This window comes from Rhinoraja longicauda, chromosome 2 (genome assembly GCF_053455715.1).
Source record: "Rhinoraja longicauda isolate Sanriku21f chromosome 2, sRhiLon1.1, whole genome shotgun sequence".
In the NCBI taxonomy this organism is placed as follows: domain Eukaryota; kingdom Metazoa; phylum Chordata; class Chondrichthyes; order Rajiformes; family Arhynchobatidae; genus Rhinoraja; species Rhinoraja longicauda.
The window spans coordinates 29,596,797-29,621,933 of NC_135954.1; the positions used below are offsets into that span (position 1 = coordinate 29,596,797).

The 25,137-nt window shown below is 41.3% G+C and overlaps 1 protein-coding gene across 1 annotated transcript in view; it reads left to right on the forward strand.

The window, feature by feature from the left end:
• LOC144603160 (phosphatidylinositol 5-phosphate 4-kinase type-2 alpha-like) overlaps nt 1–25,137 on the forward strand; it is a 198,221-nt gene that overhangs the window by 158,947 nt on the left and 14,137 nt on the right. The window contains exons 7-8 of the mRNA XM_078416327.1: nt 16,206–16,319; nt 24,134–24,386. Of these exons, the coding sequence (XP_078272453.1) occupies nt 16,206–16,319; nt 24,134–24,386 (367 nt within the window). The remainder of the gene's footprint in view (nt 1–16,205; nt 16,320–24,133; nt 24,387–25,137) is intronic.

Genomic DNA, 25,137 nt, shown 5'->3' on the forward strand with positions numbered 1-25,137 from the left:
GCCGGCAGGCTGCGCGCGACCCCTGGGTCCGACCACCAGCGACCTCCGGTGGCGGGTGGGGGAACTGCAGGCGGGCCGTGCGAAAAAGACGCGCCGCCGGCTGGGTGAGCTGCTGAAGCCGGATACCGTCGGGAAGGCTGTCGGGGAGCGGTAGTAATGCGGGCGATCGAGGCTCCTACCTGCGGGTAGTCGTCGGCCGTTGGATGGACTTCCAACGCGTCGAGGGCCAGGTGACGGGCCATCATGAGCTCATCGGCGCGCCTGCCCAACGCCTGCATGTTGGGGAACGGGGCGTCGAGGAGCTGCTGGCGGAGGTCGGACGGCAGCAGCATCAGGTAAACATGCTTAAAAAGGAACCCGGGCTCGTAGTCGCCTAGCAGTGCCTGCATGTCGGCCAGTAGTACCGACGGGCGGCGGTCACCCAGGGGCGGCATTCGGAGGATCCGGGTTGCCCGCTCAGCCTCGCAGAGGCCGAACTGCTGACGGAGGAAGGCTTTAAGGGCCACGTATTTATCGGTTGCCGGGGGGTCGCGGAGGAAGGGTCGGACCAGGCGCGCGGTGGCCGGGTCGAGGGCGCTGACCACGTGAAAGTATTTAGTGGCGTCGGCAGTTATTCCCCGCAGGGCGAACTGTGCCTCGGCCTGGTCAAACCAGAAGTCGGGGTCCTCGGTCCACAATGGAGGCAGCCACACCGACACGGCGTGGATAGCGGCGCGGGCGGCAGGGTCCGCGGGAAGGTCCAAAAGCGGTTGTGGTTGTGGTTGACTGGAAGAGTTGGGTAGTTGCAGGTTCTGGTCCATCGCGACTTGCGAGGGAAAGTCGGGGTCACCAGTGTAGTGGGTGCGGTCACCGCGGTAATCAGGCCAGACGCCAGGTGAGTAATTAATAACTTTATTACCTGTGGTATCAAACACCGCACTCAAGAATAACGTGAGTCGACACACCCAAACCCTTTATAGTCCCAGACCACCTGACCCAAGGGGACTGACCCAGGAAGTGACCTAATCCCTCCCGTCCACTGAGTGCCGAGTGGAATGACCAAGGGAGTGGCCTAGCCCCCGGGTGCCGCCACAGTACTTTAGTTTCTCAAACATTATTTTCATTTAATTTCTGAAGTGTCTCTTGATTGTCTGCTCAACCACTAAGATGATTCTGAATTCACTTGTAAAGGCCATGTAATCTGTTGAGGGATCTTTCTAAAAACATGACTGGAAAGGTAATTACTCTACGATACAATACCACTTTATTTATCCCAGAGGGAAATTGGTCTGCCTCCAGTCAAAATATACAGTTACAAGGCATTGAAAATGTCATGTGTATTATAATAACAATGAAATTAAAGTGACCAGTTATTGCACAGCACATATGTAATATTGCACAAACATGAAATTAAATTGTCGAGTGCTAAAGTCCAGGATGAGGGATGTGAAAAGATGGGGGAAGGGGGAGTCAGACTACCCCTCAACAGAAGTGGTATGATTTGTACAGTTTGATAGCCATGGGGAAAAAGGATCTCCTGTGGTCATGGAGTCATAGAGTGATACTATGTGGAAACAGGCCCTTTGGCCCAACTTGCCCACACTGGCCAACAATGTCCCAGCTACACTAGTCCCACTTGCCTTCACTTGGTCCATTTCCCTCCAAACCGGTCCTATCCATGTACTTTGTCTAATTGTTTCTTAAACGATGCCATTGTCCCAGCCTTAACTTCCTCCTCTGGCAGCTTGTTCCATACACCCACCACCCTTTGTTTGAAAAAGTTACCCCTCAGATTCCAGTTAAATCTTTTCCCCTTCACCTTGAACCCATGTCCTCTGGTCCTCGATTCCCCTACTCTGGGCAAGAGGCTCTGTGCAACTACCCAAAATATTCCTCTCATGATCTTGTACACCTCTATAAGATCACCCCTCATCCTTCTGCGCTCCATGGAATAGAGACCCAGACTACTTAAAATTAGAGCACATGGTATTGGGGGTAGGATATTGACATGGCAAGAGAATTGGTTGGCAGACAGGAAGCAGAGTAGGAATAAACGGGTCCTTTTCAGAATGGCAGGCAGTGGAGAGTGGAGTGCCACAAGGCTCGGTGCTAGGGCCGCAACTATTAACAATATATATTAATGATTTGGATGATGGAATTAGAAGTAACAGTCGACAGTACGACAGTCCTGGATTGGCGGGACTGTCGTACGTTGAAAGACTGGAGCGACTGGGCTTTTATACTCTGGAATTTAGAAGGATGAGAGGGGATCTTATTGAAACATATAATATTATTAAGGGATTGGATACGCAAGTGGCAGGAAACATGTTCCCGATGTTGGGGGAGTCCCGAACCAGGGGCCACAGTTTAAGAATAAGGGGTAGGCCATTTTGAACGGAGATGAGGAAACACTTTTTCACTCAGAGAGTTGTGAAGCTGTGGAATTCTCTGCCTCAGAAGGCAGTGGAGGCCAATTCTCTGGATACTTTCAAGAGAGAGTTAGATAGAGCTCTTAATGATAGCGGAATCAAGGGATATGGGGAGAAGGCAGGAATGGGGTACTGATTGTGGATGATCAGCCATGATCATGGTGAATGGCGGTGCTGGCTCGAAGGGCTGAATGGCCTACTCCTGCATCTATTGTCTATTAACACTAACAAGTTTGCTGATGACACAAAGCTGGGTGGCAGTGTGAACTGCGAAGAGGATGTTAGGAGGTTGCAGGGTGACTTGGACAGGTTGAGTGAGTGGGCAGATGCATGGCAGATGCAGTATAATGTAGATAAATGTGAGGTTATCCACTGGCGGCAAAAATAAGGAGGCAGATTATTATCTCAATGGTGTCAGATTAGGTAAAAGGGAAGTGCAACGAGACCTTGGTGTTCTCATACACCAGTCACTGAAAGTAAGCGTGCAGGTACAGCAGGCAATGAAGAAAGCTAATGGCATGTTGGCCTTTATAATGAGAGGATTTGAGTACAGGAGCAAAGAAGTCCTTCTGCAGTTGTATAGGGCCCTGGTGAGACCACATCTGGAGTATTGTGTGCAGTTTTGGTCTCCGAATTTGAGGAAGGACGTCCTTGCTATCGAGGCAGTGCAGCATAGGTTCACGAGGTTAATTCCTGGGATGAAGGGACTGTCATATGAGGAAAGATTGGAAAGACTAGGCTTGTATTCACTGGAGTTTAGAAGGATGAGAGGTGATCTTATAGAGATGTATAAAAATTATAAAAGGACTGGTAAGCTAGATGCAGGAAAAATGTTCCCAATGTTGGGGGAGTCCAGAATCAGGGGACATAGTCTAAGAATAAAGTGGAGGCCATTTAAAACTGAGGTGAGAAGAATCTTTTTCAGCCAGAGAGTTGTGAATTTGTGGAATTCTCTGCCACAGAAGGCAGTGGAGGCCAATTCACTGGATGCATTTAAAAGAGAGTTAGGTGGAGCTCATGGGGCAAGTGGACTCAAGGGATATGGGGAGAAGGCAGGCACAGGTTACTGATTGTAGATGATCAGCCGTGATTATGATGAATGGCGGTGCTGGCTCAAAGGGCCAAATGGCCTCCCCCTCATCTATTTTCTATGTTTCTGTGTTACTCAACCTCCCTATGGCTCACACCTTCCTGGCAACATCCTTGTAACTCTTTTCTGAACCCTTTCAAGGTTGACAATATCTTTCATAACATGCTGCCCAGAACTGAACACAATATTCTAGATACGGTCTCACCAACATCTTATACAACTGCAACATGATCTCCCAACTTCTATACTCAATACTCTGACTGATGAAGGCCAAAGTGCCAAAAGCCTTTTAGACCACCTAATCTACCTGCGACTCGACCCTCAAGGAACCACACACCTGTACTCCAAGATCTTTCTGCTGTACCACACTAACCAGAGGCCTACCATTTACTGTGTAGGTCCTGCCCTTGTTCGACATCCCAAAATGCAACACCTCACACTTCTCTGTATTAAATTCCATCAATCTTTCACAACCATCTTCACTATCTGCAAAATCACTAACTTTTGTATCATTAGCAAACTTGCTAATCTTGCCCTGTTCTCATCCAAATCATTGATGTAGATGACAATAGTAACAGGCTCAGCACCGAACCCTGAGGCACACCACTAGTCACAGGCCTCCAGTCCGAGAAGCAACCTTCCACCATCACCCTCTGCTTCCTTCCATGGAGCCAATTTGCTATCCATTCAGCTATCTCTCCTTGGATCCCATGCGATCTAACCATCCAGAGCAGGCTACCACGCGGAACCTTGTGGAATGTCTTACTGAAATCCATGTACACAACATCAACAGCTCTGCCCTCATCTACCTTTTTGGTCACGTCTTCAAAAAAATCAATCAGATTTGTGAGACACGACCTCCCACGTACAAAACCATGCTGACTATTCCTAATCAGCCCTTGCCCATCCAAATACCTGTATAACCTCTTCCTCAGAATACTCTCTAGTATCCCTCAAAATACTCTCTATTGGTGTTCTGCTCTGCACCTTGGTGGGACCAGTCTGTTGCTGATGGTGCTCCTCAGGTTGAACAGTGTATCATCGATAGGGTGAGATGTATTGTCCAAGATGTTCTGCAGTTTGAGGAGCATCCTTCTTTCCAAGACCATCTCCAATGAATTCAACCCAGGATGGAGCCAGCCTTCCTGATGAGCTTGTTGATTCTGTTGGTGTCTGCGGCCTTCACCCTGCTACCCCAGCACACGACAGCAAAGAAGATGGCACTGGCCATCACCGATTGATAAAACACCTGCAGCATCTTACTGCAGACGTTGAAAGACCTGAGTCTCCTCAAAGTACAGATACCTCTGTCCCTTCTTATACAGTGCCTCAGCGTTCCTGGATCAGTCCAGGTAAACTCCAAGGTACGTGTAATCCTGGGTAACCTTGCACATCCACACTCTTGATGGAGACAGGGGGCAGGGATGTTCATCTTCTTCTAAAGTCCATCACTAACTCCTTTGTTTTGTCGGTGTTGAGCTCCAAGTGATTCAGCCCACACCACTCAACAAAGTTGTTGACTACATCTCTGTATTCAGCTTCCCTCCCCTTACTGATGCAGCCCACAATTACAGAGTCATCTGAAAACGTCTGCAGGTGGTAAGAGTCCGAGTTATATCTGAAGTCCGATGTGTAGAAAGTGAACAGGAAGGGAGAGCGGATTGTCCCCTGTGGGGCCCCTGTGTTGCTCACTATCATGTCCGAGACACAGTTCTGTAGCCTGACATACTGCGGTCGTCCAGTCAGGTAGATGGTAATCCAGGCCACCAGTGGAGCATCCATCAGCATCATCATCAGTTTGCTCCCGAGCAGTGAAGGACGGATGGTGTTAAAAGCACTGGAGAAGTAAAGAAACATGACACTCACAGTGCTTCCCGGCTTATCCAGGTGAGCAAGGGAACGATTGAGCAGGTGGAAGATGGCGTCCTCCACCCCCACCATTATTTGGTAAGCAAACTGCAGGTGGTACAGGTAGGGCTTAACCAGGGGTCGCAGGTGAGTGAGCACCAGCCTCTCCAGGGACTTCATGATGTGTGAGGTCAGCGCCACCGATCTGTCGTCATTGGAAGAGCTGGGACACTTCCCCTTTGGTTCAGGAACCAGGCAGGATGTCTTCCACATCACAGGAACCCTCTCCAGGCTCAGGTTGAAGATATGCTGGAGTACTCTGCACAACTGGCTAGCATACGCCTAGGGCTGACAACATCAGGACCAGCGGCTTTTCCCGGGCGGAGTCTGCTTAGCTCTTCCCTCACCTGCTCAGCCTTGATGGTCAGGTGCGACAAAGAAAGGGTAGAGGAAGTAGACCAGGGGGTTTAAGGGGGAGAGTCTGTTGGGGAGCAGGGGGATGGTGGGCAGAGGCCCCTCCATCAACACTGTCCTAGTTCTGACAGTATGGTGTGGCCATAGCATCTTCCTGAAATCGATAACGATCTCCTTTGCTTTGCTGACTTTGTGGGAAATAACGTAAAAGTTGCATGTTGGATTAAATGAGATTTGGATTCAGAAAAGAAGTTGCCATTGAGCTGATTAACTAGGACACAGATCATAGAACAGTACAGCACAGGAACAGGCCCTTTGGCCCACGATATTTGTGTTGACGATGATGCCAAATTAAACAAATTCCTTCTGTCTGCACATCAACCATATCTCTCCATTCCCTGCATATTCACGTGCCTATCCAAATGACCCTTAAACATCACTTTCGTATCTGCTTTCACCACTATTCCTGGCAGCATGTTCCAGACACCCAACGCTCTTAGTAGATAGAAAGAATTAACCTGCACATCTTTTGCAAGCTTTCCCCCTCACATCTGAGAGCAATCCTTGAGTATTTGATATTTCCACCCCGGGGAAAAGATTCTGGCTGTCTACTCTATCGAGATTTTGCATAATTGTATAAACTTCCATCAGGCCTCCCCTCAGCCTTCAATGTTCCAGAGAAAACAATCCCAAGTTTCACCAACCTCTCCTTAGTGTTAATACCTTTTAATTCAAGAAGTATTCTCTTCTGCACCTTCTCCGAAACCTCCACATCCTTCCTGTAATGAGGCAATTGGAACTGCACACAATATTCCAAGTGTGAACTAACCAAAGTTTTATAAAACTGCAACATGACTTCCTGATTCATACTCAATGCTTTAATAGATGAAGGCAAGCATACCATGCACTTTCTTTACCACTATGTACTTGTGTTTGTCCATAAGTTCCCTCTGTGCATCAATACTGTTAGGAGTCCTGTCTTTCTCCCCCTCACGTTTTACGGTTGGGTGCCTGGAACATGCTGCCAGGAATAGTGGTGAAAGCAGATATGAAAGTGATGTTTAAGGGTCAGCACTTCACAATTGTCCAGATTAAATTTGCGTCTGCCATTTCTCTGCTCATATCCACAACTGATCCATATCCTGCTGTATCCTTTGACTGCCATCTTCACTGCCTGAAACTATGGTCATTTTATTTCTCTCTCTCAATTGGTGGATGGGAGATAATATTTTTTCAATGTTAATACACACCAGTGCTGAGAAATAGAGAATTAAACTAGCATTGAGTGCACCCAGGGCAAGTGCAATTTAAACAATCTGCATGGTACAAATTACTCTGCTCTAGCAAAAAATAGTGTATCATATCTAAAATCGGAGATAAATGGTAATTCTGCTCTCAAAATCAATTTAAATAGGAGATGCAATTTTATTCCACTTTGTGCTGAGCAATTCTGACCTAGATTAAACTCTTAAATTTTGCAAATCTTGAAAAGAACATTTTCAGCCCTTCAGCAGGCACTCAATTCAAGAGCCAAAATTTAGTAGGTTAACTCACTGCACTACTCAGCTTCTATTTCCCATTTGAAATTCCAACGATTAGCTTTACTGCTAATGAAAACAAATATAAATTTAGTAAATCTATTAGAAGCTTAAATTTCAATCCACATGTTGGAAGTTTAGAAAATGCAGACAAATTCAAACAAAAACAATATATCATCAACGTAGTTAGAAACACAGAATCATAGAAAACAGTTGCAGGAGTCGGCCATTCGGCCCTTTGAGCCAGCACCACCATTCAATATGATCATCCAAAATCTGTAGCCCGTTCTGGCTTTTTCCCCATATCCCTTGATTCCTTTAGCCCTAAGAGCTAAATTAACTCTCTCATGAAAACATCCAGTTAATTGGCCTCCACTGCCTTCTGTGGCAGAGAATTTCACAGATTCACAACTTTCTGGGTGAAAATGGTTTTCCTCATCTCAGCCCTAAATCGCCTACCCCTTATTCTTAAACTGTGACCCCTGGTTCTCGAATTCCCCAACATCGGGAACATTTTTCCTGCAGCTACCCTGTCCAATCCTTTAAGAATTTTATGTGTCCATGAGAACCCCTCTCATCTTTCTAAATTCCAGCGAATACAAGCCCAGTCGACCTATTCTTTCGTCATACATCAGTCCCGCCATCCTAGGAATGAACCTGGTGAACCTACGCTGCACTCCCTCAATAACAATAACGTCCTTCCTCAAATTAGGAGACGAAAACTGCACACAATACTCCAGGTGTAGTCTAACCAGGACCCTGTACAACTGCAGTAGGACCTCCTTGCTCCTAAACTCAAATCCTCTCGCAATGAAGGCCAACATGCCATTGGCTTTCTTCACTGCCTGCTGTACCTGCATGCATACTTTCAGTGACTGGTGTACAAGCACACCCAGGTCTCGTTGCATCTCTCCTTCTTATCTGACACCATTAAGATAATAATCTGCCTTCCTGTTCTTGCCACCAAAGTAGATTACCTCACATTTATCCACATTTTACTGCATCTGCCATGCATCTGCCCACCCACCCAACCTATCCTAACCTGCAGCCTCATAGCATCCTCCCCGCAGCTCTCACTGCCACCCAGCTTTATGTCATCCGCAAACTGGGAGATGTTACATTTAATTCCCTCGTCTACATCGTTGAAATATATTGTAAACAACTGGGGTCCCAGCACCGAGCCTTGCGGCACCACACTAGTCACTGCCTGCCATTCTGAAAAGGACCCGTTAATTCCTACTCTTTGCTTTCTGTCTGCCAACCAGTTCTCTATCCATGTCAGTACCCTACCACCAATACCATGTGCTCTAATTAATGTGACTAGTTATAGTCTTTCAGGCACTGGTACTTTAACCATTTATAAATTGCCTTCGGTGTTTTGCATCATAAATATATATAGTTAAAAAAAATACTTTTCTCAAATGAAGACCGTGTTATACAGCAAGGAACCAGTGATATAAGAAAATAACTGCAGATGCTGGTACAAATCGATTTATTCACAAAATGCTGGAGTAACTCAGCAGGTCAGGCAGCATCTCGGGAGAGAAGGAATGGGTGACGTTTCGGGTCGAGACCCTTCTTCAGACCAGTGATTCTTCTTCACCAGGAACCAGTGATTATAGGTTCAATTTGTTTGTAATTGTCCGTGCAATATCTTTCTCCTTAATTTCAACATTTCCCCCACCAGAATAAAATAGACTTTACTTGCAGCACATCTTTATTGAATTTCAACTTTCATTGTTTCTTCATCTTGGCCAATATGCCTGTGGGGAATGTTTTATTCTAACAGGTGTTTTCTTGCGTTTTTGAAGTACTTCGATGACCTTTTAATACAGAATTTTGGGTGTGTACCACCGGATAATGCAATAACTTACTTTCCAGCCTATTTATAATTTAATAGTCGTGAAGTTAACCTCGCCTATCCCAGAGCCCCAATTTCAACTTAAATATTTTAAAAATATGATTTTTTTAAAGATATAGAATCTGTAAGGGTAGCCTTTAAAAAAATCAATATATAAACATTACAAAGGAAGAGAAGAGCAAGTTTATTATGCTCTTGTCAGTTTAACACCAGTAGTGAAGAATTGTTTGAAATTGTCTCAAATCTCTCATTATTGACAATTACACCAATTGGGCAGGTTTGAGCACTTTGGATTTTTAAAGTAAGGTAGTTGGAAGAGTAGAGTAGTTGGAACTAATTCCATCATGATGTCTATGAGAACATTTCTGGACACAATATATCTGAACTTCTGGAAAGCATTTGACAAGGTACCTTCTCAAGAAATTACTATGGAAGTAAGCAAAATGTAGAATTAGATGTCGCTCTATAACATCGAATGGTAATCAATTTGGAGATGATGATGAAAAATAAACAAATATTTGGAAGGATATATATAAAGTGTTGTTCTAAAGAGATCTGTACTCTGGCCTCAGTATTGTATCACTTTATACCAGTTTATGGGATAGAGAATTTTATATCTACAATTTCAGGTGGCGCCTTTGGGTATAAAGGTTAGCAGGAATCCGGTGGGCAAAAGATCTCATTTCTGTGCTGCACATTTCTATGATTAAGTTGTGAGCCACCATAAGGTGTGTGGATGGGAACAGAAAGTGAGACTAGAAACCATGGGTGAACACATTGATGGGGCCAATGCAAACAATTTTCTGAAACATTAAAAAGCCGCATGGTGTTGGAGTAACTCAGCAGGTCAGGCAAAATCTCTTGAGAACATAGGTGGGTGATATTTCGGGTTGGGACCTTTCTTCAGAATGAAGAATATACATCATTCAATAAATAACAGAAATGTTGTTGGAATTTTGTTCATATGAGGGGCATTTTTTAATTCAAAAGTGATGTTGAGATGCATCATTTACATGGAGCCTCAGTTATTTCCAATATGGTGAAAAATGCTTGGCTGCCATTTCTCAACTTTGTGAAAGACATTAGAAAGACATTTCTTTTTTGTGTACAATCCGCAGGCATTGCCACTTTCATTTCACTGCACATCGTGTATGTGTATGTGACAAATAAATTTGACTTGACTTGAAAGGGAACAGTGCCGATTCATGCTAATGATATTGGGTGTGATTATGAGGGCAATTGTATCAGCTTGGTTTCTCTACTCTTGTGTTTCAAAGCTTGTGGATAATTTGATGGAGTAGTTTAAAATTATAAATGGATTATCTAGAATAGGAACTATTATTATTAAACTATTATTTCCTCCTTTCAAGTAAAGCTGACCAAATCGGATTGTAACCAGAAAGAATATGGTGGGTCCATTAAAAGGTTGACATATTGGTAGAAGTTTGTGAATTAATAGAATTCTGAAATTTTTCCCAGTTGCTACCCCAGAAACTAATGTTTTAATCATCAATAAACTCATGAAAAAGGATCAAAACATTGTTATCATGTTCCACTTAGTGATAAATTGTTAAATTGTTCACTGATGTTCACTTTGGATAGTTTGCAAATTAGGTTCAAAGTGGCATTGGCTTTGAGAAGTGTGTTTTATTCTCTGGTTCCTGCTCAATCTGTGCCATGATTCAATTTAATCTGGCAGTAATTTAGAGTGTAATTAAGATAACATGGCATTAATTTTAAACCCACAATATATTTAAAAATTATAATTTGATAAGGTTTGATTAATTCAGCTGAAGATGGATTTGTCACAAAAGATAAGCATTTTAATTGGGGTCTGGTTCACCAACTGCAGTTAACTCACTTTAAGTAATTAAATTCCTTTAAAAATCTCAATAGACCATTTGTTGGTAGTATTTAGTTTCAGTTGTCTATTTCATTTAGTTTTTAAAACTTATCTTTTCATGACCCTGCAGTACAAAAGAAATGAGGATGCTAGAAAAGTTGCAAAAAGATTTTGCAAAGTGGTTCCAGGGATAGAGTCATGGAGTCATAGAGTGATACAGTGTGGAAACAGGCCCTTTAGCCCAACCTGCCCACACCAGCCAACATATCCCAGTTACACTAGTCCCACCTGTGTTTGGTCCATATCCCTTCAAACATGTTCTATCCATGTTGGGATAGTCCCTGCTTCAACTACCTCCTCTGGCAGCTTGTTCCATATACCTTCCACCCTTTGTGTGAAAAAGTTTCCCCTCAGATTCCTATTAAATCTTTCCCCCTTCACCTTAAACCTATGCCCTCTGGTCCTCGATTCACCTACTCTGGGCAAGAGCCTCTGCGTCTACCCGATCTATTCCTCTCGTGATTTTATAGACCTCAATAAGATCACCCCACATCTTCATGTGCTCCAAGGAATAGAGCCCCAGTCTACTCAACCTCTCCCTATAGCTTAGACCCTCTAGCCCTGGCACTATCCTTGTAAATCGTCTCTGTACCTTTTCCAGCTTGACAACATATTTTTTGTAAGGTGGTGCCCAGAACTGAACACAATACTCTAAATGCAGCCTCACCAACGTCTAAAACAACTGCAACATTTCTGTACGCAATAAGGGGTTTCAACTAAATAGTGAGACTGGAGAATCTAGAGACTTTCTACTTGGAGCAAAGAATGTTGAGCGAAGATTTGAAAGAGCTGCAGCAGAGGCACCAGCGCCACAGATGGTAGAGCTGCTGCCGCTTGGCTCCACCGAACTGGGTTCAGTCCTAAACTCAGCGCTGTCTATGTGGAGTTTTCACATTCTCCCTGTGACTGCACGGGTTTCCTCCCACATCCCAAAGAAAACTGGGTTGCTAGGTTAATTGGCCAGTGTGGGGGTGATTGATGGGAATGTGGGAAGAATAAAACGTGATTAATGTAAATTAATCAGCATGGGATCAGAGGCAAAAGTGCCTATTTTGATGCTGTAAAATCTATTACTTTGATCATGACAGGTTTAGATGGTTTTAGTTTATTATTGTCACATGTACTGAGATACAGTAAAAGCCTTTTATTTCCATGCTATCCAGTCAAATCAAATCATACTATAAATAACAGATTGCAGAATATAGTTTACAGCGCTGTGGGTTCACAATTACAGAGAATATGTCCAAAGTCCTCAATGAAATAGATTGGAATATCAGGAATACACCTAAGATTATGGGAGGACCATTCAGTGGTCTGATAATAGAGAAGAAAAAGTTGTTGCTGAAACTGATGGAATGTGCTTTCAAGATTTTGTATCTTCTGCCCAATTGGAAAGGAGAGAAGTCGGAATGACCGAGGTGAAAAAGGTGCTTGATCAAGTTGAATTATGTTCCGTGGAAGCGTGAAGTGTAGCTGGCATCAATGATAGACAGGCTGGTCTCTGTGATGGACTGGGCTACATTCACAACTCTCTTCCATTCCTGTGATCTTAGGGTAGAGCTGTTCGCAAACCAAGCTGTGATGCAACCCAATAGGATGATTTCTATGGTGCATGTAGAAGTTGGTATGAGTTATTTGGAGACATACCAAACTCCTTAGTGGGCTGTGGAGGTAAAGGCATCAGTATGCTTGTTTGTCAAATGTGGTTGATCCAGGACATATTAGTGGTGATATTTACACCTAGGAATGTGACCATTTCCACTTTGGCAACATTGATGCTGATTGGAGCATGTATTCGACCAAGCTTCCTGAAGATGAATGGAAGGAATCTGCACTCATTGGCAGATGTTTCAAAAATGTTATGGGGCACAAATTTACCATTTTGGTCAAAAGACACAAGAGGATGGAAGAGAAAACTGTTCTTACACAGATAGTGGTTACGATCGCTATCAGCTCTTTCAGAAGGAAAATGGATAGGCACTTGAGAGAAGATATGCAGAAGGACAGGGAATGAGACTGATGTGGCGGTCCCTGGGGATCAGGCCACTCCTTGGGTCAGCCCCCTCGTCACGTGACGGACAGGCGTAAGGGGTTAAAAGCCAGCCCGTTGGGAGGCGTGGCTCATCCCTAGGTGGACTACGCTGTGAGCAGGAGCTCACAGCCTAATAAAGACCTATAACCAAAACTGCCTGGCGTCCTGCCTTTTCTCTGGCCTCCGCCAGGCCACTACACTGACATAATTACTGGAGGGGAAGTCTCCCCACCTGGACACATCATGTGCTGTAATAAATCTGTACCCAGACTGTTCGACTGCCCACTTAATGGGTTCCCACCTAAAATTTTGGACAATTTTCAAACCTCAACACAGTTAATGGTGCAGTTCACACTACATTAGTCATGTTATTTGAGCAGACCCTACACATGTACTAGTAATTTGAGCCTGAAAGGTACAGCCTTCCTCCCAACCCCATAAAACTAGATGTGTCTGACAGAGAAGGCATCTAACTATTGAACTCAATAGGACAGGTTAAGTAAGAGACTTATTGTCATTTTATGCCTACTGCCATCCAAATCCATTTTTTCTCAATGGTGGGCATCATGGGAGAGAATGCACAAGAGGTTTACCAGAATGCAGTGTGGGTTAGAGGGTATTTGTTGTAAGGAGAGGTTGGCCAAACTTGGATTGTTTTCTCTGGAACATCGTAAGTTGAGGAGGGACCTGGTAAAAGTACATATAATTTTGAGAAGCATAGATAGGGTAGACAGTAAAAACATTTTTCCCATGGTGGAAATATCAAAGACTGAGGGCATAGCTTTAAGGTGCGAGGGGCAATGTTTAAGGAAATGGGCAAAGTTTAAAGGAGATGCGTGAGTCAGGTTATTTTACACAGATTGTAATGAGTGCATGGAATGCTCTGCCAGGGTGATGATGGAGGCAGATATGAAAGATACATTTAAAAGGCTTTAAGGTAGGCACGTAGAATAGAGGGATATGGATCACATGCAGTCAGAGAAGACTTGGCATCATGTTCGGTACGGATATTGTGGGCCAAAAGGACTGTTCCTGTGGGCTGTACTGTTTTATGATGAACTTCCATGGAGCCAAATACATTTTTTGCTAGTTTCCACCACTAATGTTAGGAAAATGTTATTGCTTGTTGACCTTTTAATTTTTGTAATGGTGAAGGAGCATTTATTTTACAATTTATTTAATTGAGGTTTCTTCTTGGCTAGATGTGCAAACACATTGGTGTTGTATTGTGTGAGATGGCTCAGAAAGAAATGTTCATGGCCTTTTTTGGTTTCAACTGTAACTTTGGTACAACAAGCGTACTCATCCTGATTTGCATTGTAACTGTCCTTGAACAGATCTGTAATTTCAATTATTTATATTTTATTAACTCTAGAAATTATATATATTTTCTGTTTGTGTACTACCAGCAGGAAGCTTTGGCCCCAGGCAATGCATATTAAAATGAATTAATGAAAATTCATGGCAGTACAATTACAATTTTCTGATGTACACAGCTGGTTGGCAAAATTCCACTTTGATCATCACATCCTTTGTATTTTCTGCCTCTAAGTAATGAATATACAAAGGAAACAATGAACTAACATGGAAAAATAAAGGCAGTTCCACCTCTGCAGTCACGAACCAAGCTTGTGGCCCCATTCATTCCTAGGTTAACGTTTAGCCAAAAGCCGGCTGCCTCTCAGGACCGTCCAGGTGCACTGATAAATCTTGGCGATCACTACCTGTGGAGGTCTCCTGCTGACATCATGGATGAAAGGTGCTGGCTCCCAGCAGTGTGAAGAGAGACCAGCTTTACTAGTCAAGACTGCTCATGCAACAACAATCTGACCACAAGCAGCTAGAGCAGTAAATGTTGTTAGATGGGTTGGTCATATCGAATTTAAATGTCTCCTCAAAGGCCTAGGAACAGGTTTGTTTGGCAGCTAGATCAGATCCTGATTAATTTGATCAGGGTGGCAGGGCAGCACTGCTAGTGGAGGAAGAGGTTGGGGCAATGTGTTGCTGGTTTGGAGTGTGGTTTAGTTTTAACCAGTAAAAAAGATTGTGTATTTTCAGTTGCTTAAAATTTGTCCTCTGAGCTAGTTTTGCTAGTTTCAGAGCAAATTGTATCAAGAAAATACCGAGGTAGAAAATCCAGGCCATTTATGCTGATTTTGATTATTCTGCTGTAACTAATTCAGGTGATTTTGTTTAACTTTGAAGATGTATTTAAGATTTTTGTGTGGATGGTCACACAGAAAAAGCAAACTTTTCATTCTCAAACATCAATATTTTGTTTTCCTTTTGGTGGCAGAGCTCAAAAGGCAAAATTCCCATGATTACGTCAGTATGTTGCATTGTATCTCCAGCAATGTGGATGGTTTATTTTCCCAGTAGTCCAATGGCGCCACCTCTGGTTCATATTGAACTCGCAACTGAATTTTGAAAAGTAATTTTGCTTGGAAATTCAATCACACAGCATAAGTGATTGTCAATCAATGTAACATTTGTGACTATTTATAATTTAGATCTCACCAACAGCAAATGGTATTTCCAGCTTGAGACTCCCTTATGCCTCAAAGAGTTGTGAATCTGTGGAATTCTCTGCCTCAGAGGGCAGTGGAGGCCAATTCTCTGAATACATTCAAGAGAGAGCTAGATAGAGCTCTTAAAGATAGCGGAGTCAGGGGGTATGGGGAGAAAGCAGGAACGGGGTATTGATTGAGAATGATCAGCCATGATCACATTGAATGGCGGTGCTGGCTCGATGGGCCGATTGGCCTACTCCTGCACCTATTGTCTATTGCCTCTTTGCCATTTCCTTGTCGCAGCCACTTTAATTGCTGTCCATTTTAGTGCATGGCACCCAGAACTGGACACAATTCTCCATTTGTAACTGAACCAGAGTTTAATGAAACCTGTTTGTAACTTCCTTGCTTGCCAGAAAATGAGCACTATTTCATCATATTGACATCCCTGTGCACAGTCTTGAGTATATCAGAACTTATATTTTCCTGCTTATATTATGGTAGGTTTAGTAATAATATATATTTCAGTGGGAAATGAATTGCACACGATTACATTATCAATGGTTAGAATTTGCTAACTATTGCCTGGATTTGCTTGCAGGCCAAGGAATTACCGACATACAAGGACAATGACTTTATTAACGATGGGCAAAAAATTCGCATTAACGAAGACAACAAAAAAATGTTCCTTGAAAAACTTAAGAAGGATGTTGAGGTAACAAAATGTAAATATTAATGTGTGGTTACAGTTAAATATTATGCACTGCTTTTCTTAAATAGCAGGAGTTATGTGTTAAATATGTACAAATATGTACAAAAGTGCAACACGAGAAAACATCAAAATGTAATAAAAAGGAACTGCATACAAAGATAGACATAAAATGCTGGAGTAACTCAGCGGGTCAGACAGCATCTCTGGAGAAAATGGATATGTGAGGGGGGAGGCTGGAAGCAAGAAAAGACCATCGGTTCTTAGATCAAGTCTCCACTCATGATCCCTGGAGCATTTCAACGAGTGAATAGCCATCCTGGCAGCTATTTAATCTCGAGCTGTGGCAAAAAAATATGCAGAGCTAGTAAGGGAAAAATAGCTTTTTAGAATATCACTCAGTCACTCTGACACCATATAAGCCATGCACATATTAACACTATCTGATATGTAACTCAGCCTGGCTCCAGGCATACACCAGTCCGAAGTTTGTGACCCTCAGTTGCAGCCACAAACTGTTCTATGTTTCCGACCCATAGCTTTGAGGGTAACTCTTGATGCAAAGCTGCCTGCATTCCCAACACTTGGCTCTGGACCACCACCAAGTGTGTGGCCAGTGTGGGGGGGGGGGGGGGGGGTCAGGAACGTGGCCAGGTTTCTGACAGGACCTGGAAGTTACGTCCATGGGTAGATTTTCAGTTGGAATCAGGATCAGGACCATGGATAGTTTTGTGGTCGGTGCGAGGAAGGGAACCTGTTTTGCAGCCCGACTCAGCAGCTGGTGGCAGGGTGAGAAACGAGGAGGAAGGCAGTGCTCATTTTATTGAAGTCCTTTGAAGAAGTATTGCGTGCTCTGAATAAAGAAAAAACCTGTTGAAACATTTGATAAAATGCCAAGTCAAAGGTTACTGTGGAAAATGAAAGCATGAGTTACAGGAAGTAAGATATTGCCCTGTAAAGAGTGGTTGATTAACAATAAACAGAGGGAGTGATTGGGTATTTCTCTCATTGGCTAGATATAAAAAGTTGTTTTTAACTTTTCACAATTTATGCAAATAACTTGATTGAAGTTGGCAAAGATATGGTTGCTAAATTTGCATGATGACGTGAATATAGATAGGAAACTGTCATGGAGAGGACATAGGAAAACAATAAATTGATATAGCTGGAATACAAATAGATTTAACCATATTAAGTGAGTAGCCTTTCTCTTTCCTTTGTTATCCTTTTGTTCCTCATACTTATAAAACACGTGTGGATTTTTTTAACTCCACCAATATTTTGTATACCTTCTCTTTGCTTTCATGAATTCCCCCCTGTAATTCCACTACTACACTTCACACTTCTGAGCTGTTAAGCTCCTACAACTGAATAAACTTCCTTCTTTTTGCCTGACCGTGTCCTCGATGCACCTTGTCATCTCTTTTCATTTTGTGGGAAATGTTTGCTCTGAAGAAGGAAAAAAGCTAACAATCCATTTCCTTTTCTAATTCCTTGCACTACCTTTAACTCTATGATTCGTGTAAGAAAACACTCTTTTTCCTCTGAGCACATTTTTCTCAGCTTCAGACTTTTCAATAAGTTTTCTGTTTTTAATTTTACCCGTCTGGGTGCATTGCCTATCATTTCTCTACATTCTATGTCAAAAGTCGAAACATAGAAAACAAGTACAGGAGTAGGTCATTTAACCCTTCGAGCCAGCACCAGCATTCAATATGATCATGGCTGATCATCCAAAATCAGTACCCCGTTCTTGCTTTCTTCCCATATCCCTGCATGCTCTATCTCATTTCGCACATATTTTATCCTCTCACTTTATTTTCCCATCAAGATTCAGATCATCAGGAAGCTTAGATTTTCATGAATCCGTCACCTTTCCAAAATCATTGCAAGCAGCAGAACTCAGAATTTTACAGTACCCTGCTAATTATATCTCATCTCAAGATACCATGGTCTTTCCAGTTTTGTTTTCTGTCTATTAACCAATTCTTTATACATACTAACAGTAATTTATTCCAAGAAACTATCTTTTACTGTATCTTTTTCCCTCACTGCTTGAAAAGTGAACAGGATTTTTGGACAACTCCATAAACTGGAGAATTATGCAAGATTTAAACCAATGCATTTGCTATCGCTGTCACCACCATTTAATCCCAAAACAAGCAGGCTCAGATTCAGTGGATTTAACAGCTTTTTGTACAGTTAATATCTCCATTGCTATTTCTGTGCAATTACTAATTTTTTAAGCCTATCGGTCTTCTTCTTGCGTTTGAGGCAGCAGAAGTTATGAAGCTGCTTCTGCTTCTGCTGTCTCTGTTTGTTGTCGTTCGCCTGACTGAGGTCAGTTGACAGGGCTCACCACGGGGAGGTCAACAACGTGAGCCCCAAGCCTATCGGTCAATCTTGTTTGACCTTTGTTGCCTGTTAATCATGAAATGTTTTGAATCTTCCATTAAAACAGAAAGTATTTATTTGGTATATCAACTTGTTTCTTTATCTGCCATGTCTCTGGAGCTGTAAAACAATATCCTGCACTCTGTTTACTCTCTCTTTTGCACTACTTGAGGTACTCGTGTAGGCTATGATTTGCCTGGATAGCACACAAAACAAAGTTGTTCACTGTATCTGAGTACATATAACAATAATATACCAATACCAAACAGCATCCACAAGAAAATCCCTCCCTTTCAAGCAATTATTCTGTGCATTGAGGGGGAGAATTACATGTGCATTAAATTTTAAGGTATTCCTGGAGCTGTTCAGACTTTAAATTCATGCACACATTCCCATATCTGCCATTTCCCCATTTCCGATTGAAATTTCTACTGTGTCTGCATGTAAGCACCCATGTTTACTTTGTACTGATTTTTTTTTTTCAGACACCTGATGGAGCTTATGTAATTTAACGTAATATCTTGTTTCTCTTTTTTGTCCCCTCAAAGTTTAATATTTTCTTGATATTTCTTCACCCACTCCTAAAAATCTACCTATTTTTTCAAACTACAACCCAATGGTCCGAACACTGAATCCTCCCCACCTCATTCTATCTGTCCATTTCCTTAATTTTCCCCATGCACCCACCCCATCCTCTGTTTCTAAACTCTCCCTTACCCCTCTTCCAACAAGCTCCATGTGCCCATCATCCCCCACTTCACCTGGTTCCACCCAAAACCTACCAGCCCCTCTCCCGCCCCTCACTCAAACTTTATACTGGCTATCCTCTCCATACTCTCAGACCTGATGTAAGGTCTCAACCCGAAAAGTTGTCCCTGGTTCTTTTCACCAGTTTGGTTTTTGCTCCAGTTTCCAGCATCTGCACTTTCTTGTGTTAGGATTTTCATAATCTTCAAACTTATTGCTCTTTTGGGCAAAGTTTTTAAGTTCTTTTTATGTGTTTAATTATGTTGTTTGCTGGAATTGGACAAACATTTAGTGCAAATCATTTTAATTTCTCATTGGCATTGATTATTGTTGTGAATTAGAGATTATTTATTTAAATGTTCATTGCTTGCCTACACTCATTAATTTTAGTAGTTTCATAATTTACATTGCATAAATTGTTCTTCACACCTATGTAGTTTTGTTCAGTTTTATGAATATTTCGAAGGCATTTCTAATTAAATTATGCTAAATGTTATCAGAATTCTATCATGTCATGACCACTCTTCTCCCATATTTTATTCTCATGCTTATTTATTATCTTATATCATTGCATAATGCATAACCTGAAGGTAGCCTCCTCCATAGTTATACCCCAGTCAAACAGGGAAGGTCTAGAAGGTCATAATAAATCCTCTTTATGAACTTGCTCTCAAGACGATAGCTGCTGATTTAGTCTGTCCTGTGTATGTGAAGGTTGGAATCATTTGCAACTGCTCTATTGCACTAGTTTGCTTATATTTCCCAAATTAATTTCTGGCTGACAATACTATTAGGAGAGGATATAAATTAACCTTCTCTGTCCTTTTGTTGTTTTTTAGCTCCAGCCAAATTGATTCTGCAATTTAATTTCAGTGACTAAGATCCGTTTCTATTCCTGTCTTTTTCCTGTTCTACATTATTTTCCATTTTCTTTCAAATTTCCAGTTTTGGTCATTTGCACCCACATCTTCATGATGTTTATTAAATTCATCTAATTTCTATCAAACTGCAATTAATTAGCATAAATAATTACAAAAGGTTTGTAAATTCAGAAATTATACTTTACCTTGAATCTTTTTTTCTATTTCTCCTTGTCTAGTTAGTCAACGGTGTTCAATAACTTTTGTTAAACACCCCATTTCATCCTGATGCACTTTGCTTATTTTAAACCAAATCCTTACTCTCATCTGCAGTCCTGAATCGTACACTATTCTCCCATTCTCATCCCCTCCCCCCCTTACACCAACCGAATTCCTGACCTTGAACTCCCTATTTCCCAACCAACCCTGACTATAGTTTCAAGGCCTCACCTGTCCATGCTCCTTACTTGGTTAGTTGATCCATCAGAACACTGGAATCTAATCTAAAGTGATAGGGAAATATTTGCAGCCCATTGGATGAGATTTCTTGTTTCACCACTATTGTTTTAAGCCCCTTTTCCCACAACACATCATCACATTTGCAATTAATTGCTCCAAGCCAAGTGTGCACATGGCTCAAATACCAATCCTACCTTCATAAGAACAGATCTTCTCCACTTTGATTTTGACTCTAGATTCTCTTGGTTCCATCGTCCTTTTCTCCACCAAGAATTGGATGTGATTGCTTCCTAACCCATGGGATGAGACTGCCCCGAATTGAAGTTGGACACAAAATGCTGGAGTAACTCAGCAGGACAGGCAGCATCCCCGGATCGAAGTTGAGCTCCCACTCTCAATGTTTTATAATTTTGAATTATAAAATTCGAAATTATAAAATCGATGTTTTATCATTTTGAATTCCTCTTTAAAGACATGAGTGCTCTAAATTCATACGGGTAGAGAGTTTAGAGGATTTGTATGACCTGCAATGGAACCTAATGGGTGGGAGAGCAGTGGTGACAGTACTGACAATACAGGACATCATCTGCTCCACTGCATTTAGAGCTGATACTAATTTCTTGTCTTTCAACAATAAAGCATCATAATCAAATTCAAACCTGTGGTATGAAATGTGTTTTTGATGAGTTGATCTATGACATTTGTTAGATTTAACAAATGGCTTGCTCATTGGAAATAATAACATTTTAATGCACATTTGTTTTGTGACTTAGTCACAACAGAGTTAGAACAGATTTAACTTCAAAGCATCAGTAAGCAATAAGCTTAAAATCATTTGACCATTGAAGCTCATCCCTCAAGTATATTAGCTGTCGTTATGGCATTTCAGAATAGTAGCTATTTGTTACAAATCCTCTCTATGTAATTTTCTCAGTAATCCTGCAATAAAAAAATTATGATGTGTGGTTGTTCACTAAATGAATTAATGTGCAAGGTTCATCCTAGAATGTGGAGCATGCCAAATGTTTTCCCCGGATTGATATTTGTCTTCAGAAAATGAAACCCCTACATTATGAATGATGGTGACGATATTGGTATTGAAAACATCTTGCATTTTCTGAACTTGCTCCGAACCCATAAATTATAAACATTTGTACCGCACGCAATTCAATCTTTATATATACATATTTTAGGAAAGGAAATATATTTACATTTTACACACAAATTGTTTCATAAAGTTCTTGGTATACGAGTTATGAAAAATCACAAGATAAAAGGCCATTTGGCCCAGCTGGACTATGTCAGGCCTCATCTGGCTTATCATTAAATAATGCTAAAAGACCTGCTGGCGTGGGTTTGTGCGTGTATATGCATATGTATAAGTCAATCCTCTGTGACATTGCACACAAGGAATTATAATTGAGTACGACCTTGAAATGAAACAGAGACAGAGGGCAAATATTAATTGGGTAAGAGGATGCAAATGTTAGGGAGCCCCCTTTTTAAAGTCGTACATGCTTCAAAAAAAAAAAAAATTCTATTAGAAATTCCTATATCCATGTTTAAAATGGAAACTGTTTATCTAAAGTTGTCATGGTGTAATTACATCCTTAACCCTCAGTGAGAGCAGTGTAGCATTTCTAATGAAAAAGCTGACAGGAAGTATGCACAGATGTTTGATTTTTATTATAGATCATGTGTTTATAAATGGTTTGTGTTTCTAAATTTTAGTGTGCTTCTTGTGAAAATACATGCAGACATTTCCTATCACGTTTCAAATTCTCAGCACACTGCAAAGATGACACGCACTCAAAGGCAAATTTCAAGAGAACAACATCTACCCCGCCAACCCCCACCTCACCCCATATTAGAAGATAATTTGGAATCTACAATTTGGAATGTACAAATAAACTCTGCAACAAAAAAAAGGCAAAATACCAGAGGCACTGTATCTGCAATCCTTAATGTATTTGTGACAAAACAAATCATAGAATTTTGAATTTTGTAGGCTTAAACAGAGACAGTGCAAAACATATAACAGCATGTTAATATGTAGCCTTTTATGTTTGTTCCATTATGAATTATTGAAAGCACAGCAATTGGTCCCTTAATTGATACTTTGTGGAAAACTTAGCCCATGCAAGAACTTATTTTTTATTGCTCTTCTAATGCCTGATGCATATCATCACATACAAAACTCTGTGGCATTTGTTTTACTTAAAATATTTAATTTTAAGATTAAGAAATACTGAAGATGCAGTATGCATTAAGTATAGTGGAACTACAATGAGTGAAACCATATTTTCTTTATCTAATAGGTAAGACTTTAGGGTTAAAGTGACATTTACTTTCAGTGTAGCAGAATGATAATGATTTTCACATGTGATTTATGTTATAAGTTATAGGAGCAGAATTAGGCCATTCAGCTCATCAAGTCTACTCTGCCATTCAATCATGGCTGATCTATCTTTCCCTCTCAACCCCATTCTCCTGCCTTCTCCTTATAACCCCTCACACCCCTAGTAATCAAGACCCTATCAATCTCCACCTGAAAAAAAAACGATTGACTTGGCCTCCACAACCTTCTGTGGCAATAAATTCCACCCAAACAAATTTGTCCTGAAACACAATCCGTCTACTGATTTCCACGTACAAAACCAACTAAAAAATAGGGTAACAAGGAACTGAAATTACTGAACTTTACTCCTCGTAACATGGTTCTATCTTGTCCCTCCTTGTCCAGTTATTTCCTAACCACCTCCGGAACACCTTGCATGCTCTCCAACATTTCAACAAATTTCAATTCTCTCACTGTCTCACCTTTACCAATGACCTCCAGTCCCTATGCGCTTCCATCCACCACCAGGAAGACCTTTGGGAATCCTGCTTCTTCTAGAATGGAAATCTAACCAATTCCCTCTACTAATTTGATCTTAATTTATCTTTTGACTTTTCCCACTTCCTCCAAAATTCAAGGTGCATCCATGGGGTCTCACTATGCTCTAAGTATGCCTGTTTCTTCATTAACTATGTGGAACTTACACTTTGAAGCATTGATACATACCTTATGAAGCATGAATGCAAACCACAGCTGCCAAGCACAGGTGAATAGTTGTTTATTCAAACCAGTGGGAATTATTCAGTGGTATTCCCGGTTGGTCGGACATCCACTTTCCTTATCAGTTCCTTGTCAGTTTCCTTCCCAAGTGTAATGGAACTGAGGCAGCTTTACTCCTCTACCCTTGAGTAGTTCAATGTTTGGATGTTATTACTTCAAATTACATTGATATCAACTTGTTTTTCCTTCTAGTTATGAGCACTTTTATATGTGATTGTTCGCATTTTGTATTTTTATTTCAGTTTCTTGCTCACCTGAAGATTATGGATTACAGTCTTCTGGTTGGTATTCATGACGTTGAACGAGCTGAACAGGATGAAAAGGAGTTTGAGGATGAAGAGGATGAAGGAGAAAGTGATGGAGCAGGAGGCCAAGTGACCGGGTCTTGTGGAACACCTCCAGACAGCCCCGGAAACATACTCAATAGCTCAAGGCCGTTAGCACTTGGTGAATTTGACCCAACTATTGATGTCTATGCCATAAAAAGCCATGAAAGTAAGTAAATGCATAATTTTGTTTAATTTCCCCAATGATTGATGCTAATTGCTTATGGTGATTACAATAAAATGTCTTGGTATTAATGTGTGAATGTTATATTTTCAAGAATTGGGAACAGAACTGTCAACTATAACATTAGATCATTTAAATCAACCTAAAAAAAATCTATTGTCTATATAAAGACAATTAAGTGCAAATTGAAATTCTAATAAATGTACCTGTACTTTTCCTCAGGATGTACTGAGCTTGATTTAGCCTTGATACTGATTTCTAAAATATATCCTAATTTTTCATGTTGAATTAAATCTCATATTTCATCTGCTGATATCTGTCTGAGAGTGATCAGCCATGATCGCATTGAATGGCGATGCTGGCTCGAAGGGCTGAATGGCCTACTCCTGCACCTATTGTCTATTGTCTATTGTCTTGCAATTAATTATGTTTCTTTGTTATGAACTCTCCAATATGTAGAAAATGGTTTGCCTTTTCTGTTTTGATGAGCTACTTATTAATGTTTAAAATCTCTCATTGACATTTTTCCTTTGGAAAACAAGCCTCAGTCAACCCAACCCACTTTGACAGTTGTATCTCTCATGTGTCTTGTAAATGTTTCCTGCAATTCATTTGGTTCTTAAACATGCTGTTGGCAGGATGAAGGCCTGAGAAGAATGCATTTCTCAGACTGTGATTTAATTGTGGTCTTTTGAAATGGAAGAGGACTCCAACCGTGTTATTCTAATTTTCTAGA